The 6,748-nt window shown below is 42.9% G+C and overlaps 1 protein-coding gene across 2 annotated transcripts in view; it reads left to right on the top strand.

The window, feature by feature from the left end:
* The first annotated feature begins 445 nt into the window (after positions 1-445).
* PNPLA8 (patatin like phospholipase domain containing 8) overlaps positions 446-6,748 on the top strand; it is a 36,998-nt gene continuing 30,695 nt past the window's right edge. Inside the window, exons 1-5 of one of the 2 annotated variants that reach the window (XM_066550446.1) lie at positions 446-569; positions 1,613-2,825; positions 3,727-3,876; positions 5,110-5,261; positions 5,993-6,087. In XM_066550446.1, the coding sequence (XP_066406543.1) occupies positions 1,704-2,825; positions 3,727-3,876; positions 5,110-5,261; positions 5,993-6,087 (1,519 nt within the window). In that variant the 5' untranslated portion in view covers positions 446-569; positions 1,613-1,703. Of the gene's footprint in view, positions 570-684; positions 706-1,612; positions 2,826-3,726; positions 3,877-5,109; positions 5,262-5,992; positions 6,088-6,748 lie in introns of those variants that run through there. The other variant, XM_066550447.1, reaches the window with a different exon arrangement.

Raw genomic sequence — 6,748 nt, 5'->3', positions numbered from 1 at the left:
AATTTTTCCCTGTGAGGGTGGAAAGGCACAGAACAGGTTGCCCAGGGATGTGGATGCCCTGACCGTGGCAGCGCTCAGAGCGAGGCTGGACGGGGCACTGAGCGGCCCTGAGCCCGGATATCGCTCCCCGTCCCATCCAGCCCCGCCCTCGGCAGCCCCGCGCGCGCCCACCGCCGGCGCCGCCCCGCCCTCCGCGTGCCGCGCCGCACGTCGCCACCCGCCCCGGCGCGCGCGCAGGCGCAGCAGCCCCGCCCCGGCCCTGACCGCGCACTGCCCGGCCCCGCCCCGCCCCGCGAGCCGTCTCGCGTCACGCGCGTCACCCCCATCAGCTCCCCCTCCGCCCCCCCCCCCCCGGCGGCGGTCCGTGGGGCGCTGCCGCGCGCCCCAGCTGTTTCCGGCGCGCGGGGCGGGCGCAGGCGCAGTGCCGCGCGCCGCGGGTGTTGTGGTGCCGGGCCCCGGCGCCTCCCGCCCGCTCCGCCGGGGCGGCACCGCTCGCGAGGGCGCGGCCCCTGCCTGCCGTTCGGCGGCGGCCTGGGGAGAGGGGGGAGGCGGGAGCCACTGTCCAGCAGGTACCGCCTCCAGGACGGGCCGCGCCGTGCCGCCACCGGGTCGGGCCGCGTCTCCAGCGGGTCGTGGGGCAAATGAGGACGGGGGGAGCACGATAAGCGCGTGCCGGGCACGCGGGGCTCGCTCGCGTAACGGAAGGTGGGCCGGGGACAGCGGGGCCTGGACTCGGTGCTTGTTTACAACGCCGCTCTCGGCAGCGTTTCGGGGAAATGGCGCAAGGCAGGAACAGCGGCCGCGCCTGCCCCCGGGACAGGAGGCGCCCCCGTGCTTATATAGCCCGGGCCGGCCTGGGGCCCGCAGCCCGGCTGCGCGGCGGTCACCCGGCGGGACAGGCACGGCATAGGCAGAGGAGACTGTAAGTAACGATGGTGCTGCCAGCGGGGCTTCACCTCTGCTCACACTGTGAAGTCGGCCTGCTTAGGAGTTGGCCTGTGTGCCTGCCTGGCAGCCCTTCTCGGCATTTGTCACGGGCGCTGGAGAAGCCTGGGCTTGCTTTTTCGGCAAATAATGGTTTTGCTCCTGCGATATCAGCACAACTCTGGTGTGCTGTGTAAAACGCCGCTCCACTAGTTGCACCTTTCTTTGCAGAGTAAGGATTATATCCTGCACTTGGCTCTTAGGATGGGCACGTTTTGTTGAACTTTCATCAGCACTTGGTGTCACTTCTCCCCTGTGAGGAATTCTGCTACGGGGTATATAATGACATTTGAAACGTTATGTCTGCACAAGATAATTTGCTGAAGAAACAGCAATCAATTTTCTATATGTCATTAAGTACTATATGTCACATGTTGCTCAAGATGGGCTTAAACTGTCCTTTAGGGAGTACCGTGTTGAAATGTTGGGGTGAGCTACCTACCAAATGTCCTGAGCAGTGGATTTTCCCATGAGATTATTTGATTTGATTTGAATGTTTGTCTGTGTTTACCAGAAGGATACAGAAGCTTCATCTGTTTTAAACAACTCTGTGATTTTAGTTTATCTTGTTTCTGATTTGGGGTTTCCATTGTTGGTTTTAATTTTTGTTTTGTTTTTTCTTTTTCAGACAACACTACATTACGGGACTTAATTATTGACATATATTTTTTGGAATGAAGTAGAAAGCAACATAGAAAAGGTGCAATTATTTATAAGTTATGACAGTTCATTTATCCTTGGATGCATATTTATTCTTTTTGATTAACCCAAAAAGTCTTTGGTGGAAGCAGAGAAACAAATACCTGTGTTTCTGTAGACCTAAAGCCTGCTGGAGGACAAATCATGCTGCACACCTGAGAGTTTTTCATACAAGTGAGCCTTGGTGTAAGTGGGCCAAAAGCAGAACATTTTGGTATAACAAGTACATTTGTAGCCATGAGTTTTTATACTACAGAGTTTCCAAACTTTTAACTTCTTCTTCTAAAGGACTTACAAGGGTGAGCATTCGCATGTCACGAATTAAGAATACCATAGAATCTGTTTCGAAGGCAGTGTCTGGCACTCACAGTGAGCTGGTGTCACGGATAGCTCGATTAAAGTCCCATTCAGGTACTTTGGGTAAAGCAAATAAAAGTAGTGCAGATGCAAATAACATCAGCACAAATCTAGAAAATGATAAGCAAGTTACAGATGTCAAAACTCAGGACGATTGCAACAGAGGCCCAGCTGCAAAAAAATCCACTTGTGCAAGTGAAAACTTGGAATCTGTGTTAGTAGGTTCAAACGGCACTTGTCAAGATACCCCAGAAGTTTCAGCATCTACTAAAAGCCACCTTTTTCATGTAAGCTACTTTTCTACAAATTTTGGAGAGACTTACAACTTCGTAGCTGATCATATCAACTCTTACTTTAACAATTCTGTTATGGAACAAGGAAGAAAAAGGAATGCTTTATTACAGGACTCTGAAAGTGAAGAGAGGAATAAGCTTGATTCATCAGCAAATACTGTAACAAGTGAAGAAAAGAGAGTGAATTCAGCAGGCACTTTAGCTTCTGAAGCAGAGATCTTGGGTACTGAAAAGACAAATACTGCTCTCCCAGTTTCCACTAAAAAAAGTATTACTGACTTTCTTTCATATCCCAGTAACAGCGTACAAGCTTTTGTTGACAGCTATATTGGTGGGTTGGTTCCAAAGTTAAGATCTGATACAAAAGTTGTTTCACCAGAAAAGAGTAAACAGCAGGAACAAGAAGTGTCTGAGAAGAGTGATGAGGACAAAGCAAAAGAGGCCAAGACTGCAGAAGAGAGGGAAAAACATCTGTCTCTTCAGAGAGAAAAGGCAAGTCTTTGTTTTGTGTTAATTATGTATTATTTCTATGTGTGTTTTATACAAGTGTGCATATGTGCTGCACTAGTGTATATACCTATATTTAAGCATAGACACACACACATTTACTTATGTAAATCAGTATATACCCGTTTATATACTTACATACATATGTACACATACTTTTACTTATATATAAGTATATATGTGGTGTTCCTGCCCACAGCAGGGAGCTTGGAACTAGATGATCTTTAAGGCCTCTTCCAACCCAAACTGTTCTCTGATTTATTCTGTGCACTTTTATAAATGAATACATATATAAAACGATATAGTTTTTATCTATATGCATGCATACTATTTGTGAACTTACAAATATATATATGTACTTAAAAGTAGGTATAGATACATCAGTGTTTAAGTATTAGATGTTTTATGCAGGTATAGATCTGTTTATGCAAGTTTATATACAGTGTCTAAGTATGTATATACACACACACACACACCTCTGTGTGTGTGTGCTGTAGGTACATATATTTAGTTCATATATGCATAGAGTCCATAATTACAGATAGATCTAATTGTGGTATTTTTTGTAGTTATAGTAATTTTACAGTTTATGGTTTGTTAATGGTTTAAATACAGAGAGTTGCCCTGAAAGTCCATCTGAATACATATTGACCTATTGGTTTGGGGTATTCTTGCTGTAAACTTGATTTCATTTTCTACTAAATAAAGAATCAAAAGATATCTGTTGACAATTTAAGCAGTGCTTACTTGGAACCTATAGGAGCTCTCTAGTACAACATGCTGTTCATTGCTTCTGAGAAATCTTAAAATAACACTTGGAAATTAGTCTTGACAAATTTTACACATTTCTCAGAGTAGTTTTATGTTGTCTGTTTGTCTTCTTTAGATCATTGCAAGAGTGAGTATTGATAACAGGACTCGAGCTTTAGTTCAAGCCCTGCGGAGATCCACTAATCTAAAAGTCTGCATCAACAGGGTTGAAGAACTGACCTATCATCTTCTAGAATTTCCAGAGAGCAGAGGAGTTGCAATTAAGGTGCCAATAGTTTTTATGCTTACATAAAAATCAATCTGACAAATGATTGATACAGAACAACATAAAACCTCCTTCTGTGCTTTTGTGGACTAGTCATATTTCCTGTTTGCAAGGATTGTAGTTTGAGTGTCTCTTTTTATAACTTTTTAGCTGTTTGAAGCAGATTCATATGCAAGCTGCTGTGAGTTTAGCTAAAGGCTCTTGAGATTGCAATGTTTAATTTAGAAGCATACGGCATGGTCATGTGGATAGGTAGTATAGCTTTTTCCAGTGGTAGATAAAGGTCGTACACTGTGTCCCCTGTGGCAGTTGACCAAATGGGAATGTGCTGTACAGTTGATCTGTAAATGCACAGTACTTTCTATGCTTGTTTACATGCTTTCTTCCAAGAGAGGTGGCAGGAAAACCACCATTAACCAAGTTAATGCAATCTAGTCCTACTTGTTTTCTTCCCTGCATTGAGAGGGCAGGAGGTGGGTGGTAGACTATTCTAGAAGTACTAGCTAAATCACAGCATTTGTCACCCTTGTGCCTTTTTCCACAAGATGTGACAAACCTGACAAAACCAAGATTGTAGAATTTCTGGAAGAAGTAGCCTTTGGGAATGGAGTGCAGTTCAGATGAATCATCTGAGCAGGGTATAGGTCAGGCATTCACATAAATATATGTGAGTTACTTTATTATGAAAGAGTGTATTCACTACTCCCATTTTGATTGCAATGCTATGTATCTTTGTGGTAATGTCCATTTAAAAAATACTCCATGTGGGAAAGCATTTTAAATTTTGTTTTGGTATTAGTGTACTTAGAAGGCATTTCTTGTTTTGAAGCAGTGCAGTACTTACTAAGCAAGTCTGGGGTTTTGCCTGCACTTGATGTGCCTCATACTCGAGTCTGCACTTGGCTGATGTGATACTAAGTCAATAAAATGAAACTGGTAAATGTAGCTTTCCTAGCTATTAACAATATTTACATAACATCTTGCTTGTTTAATTCTGATACTGTAGCAATGATAGTAGTTACTATAGCAATGAGGTGTGTACAGCATAATATTGACATCCCTTCTTTCTTTTGTTAGAGAAAAACATTGGTAAATACAGATTTGAAGACATTTTCTTCCAATTTTAACTGGTATATTACTTCTGTGCTTTAATGCTGTGCTAGTAAATTTCAGAATGGATTCTTTTGGTTTAAACATATGGTTAGAATGAAATATCCTTGTATTTATCAATAGGAAAAATTAATCCCATGCCTGTTGCGACTGAGACAGGCTAATGATGAAAGTCTTCAGGCTGCTGTTAGAGAAACTTTAGCTCTGATTGGCTATACAGACCCTGTGAAAGGCTGGGGAATTCGAGTCCTCACCATTGATGGAGGAGGAACAAGGTAAAACTTCTGGGGTTTTACGTACTTGTAACCTTTTTCATACTGTAACTAGAAGTAAAATTTCAGTCTCTCTTTGATAGATAAATGCCCAAGGAGTTACATGAGTTACATTTCTGTCCCATTTGACTATCTAAGGGATGGGTATTGTTTTTCTATGCAATTCTCCTTGAATGGTGTTTGTTTTGGTGCTCATTTTGCCATACACAGTTATCTTGCTCTATCCCAACAGAGTTCACACTGCTGCACTCCAGATACTGTTTTGTGATAGAGAAACACGAATCTGATCGTCTCTAATTCATCTCTCCCATTATCTCAGATACATTGAATTGAGGCCAAGCAAACCCCATACTGGAAAATATGCTCCCAAGGGGCATTATGTAGCCCTGTTAAGACCAAAATTTAAGTGCTGTGTAGTGGGAATGCAACTAAAATCTATCCTTAGTCTACATCCACAGAAGTTGATCACCTCCCAAGCCTTTGCTGTAAAACAACGTGGCTGTAGCTGTTGAATACTATTTTTGGTATGCCTGAGTATGTCATTCATATTTAGTATTCATCATTCTATTTCAACTGTGTCCTGCTGCTCTTTTATTTACTGAAATACTCAGGATTCTTACTGTTGCAGTTTTTCAATTATAATTAGTTATAATGAAGTAAAGGTGATTGAAAAATGATTGGAGCTATGTAAGATAAGACTGCCATTGTATGTGAAGGGGAATTTTGTGTTTCAGGGGTTTAGTTGCACTTCAGACTCTACGGAAACTAGAAGAATTAACTGGAAAGCCGGTTCATCAACTTTTTGACTACATCTGTGGCGTAAGCACAGGTAATTATTAAGTCACAAGTTGGAGTTTTGCTATCAACATCTGAGAATAAATAGAGATTTTTCAGTTTCTAACTTAGAATGTAAGCTGAGAAAGTACATTTGTCATTTCTAGAGTCCTTTTTTTTTTGCTTCTGAATAAGAACTTTGGGCAGTTCATGGCAAACTTTTGGCTTTAAACTGATTTGTTATTTTTTCAATTTATGTGAAATCTTCAATTTGCACATAGAAACAGTTATCTTAGGTATTTATGGAGCTTTACAGACTGCTAAGGTAATAGTCCTCAAGAACTGGTGCTGAGTCAGTCATGTTTCCTTTATTAAGTTAACAGCAATGTTTCATCTTTATTAATTATCTGCCAGAAGGACAGAATGTACCTGTAGCAAGATCTTGAATGATCTAATAGAGGAAGTGGTCAATGCTGTGGTGTCTTCCCTTCATATGGGTCTGTACAGGCTGGAGAAATGGCTTGGCAGGTTCAGTAAATCCAAATACAAAGCCTGAGGTGGGCTGACTGAGGTGGGCTGACAGCCTAGAAACCAGCTTTGCAGGAAAGGACCTGGTCTTGTTTGGAACAAGTGGGATGTGAATCATCACTGTACTCTAGAGCAAAGAAAGCTGACTACATTGGCTTGCATGGATGAGAATGTACCCAACAACTGAA

The sequence above is a fragment of the Molothrus aeneus genome, chromosome 5 (genome assembly GCF_037042795.1).
Source record: "Molothrus aeneus isolate 106 chromosome 5, BPBGC_Maene_1.0, whole genome shotgun sequence".
NCBI lineage: Eukaryota > Metazoa > Chordata > Aves > Passeriformes > Icteridae > Molothrus > Molothrus aeneus.
This window is presented reverse-complemented; position numbering and strand designations above follow the sequence as displayed.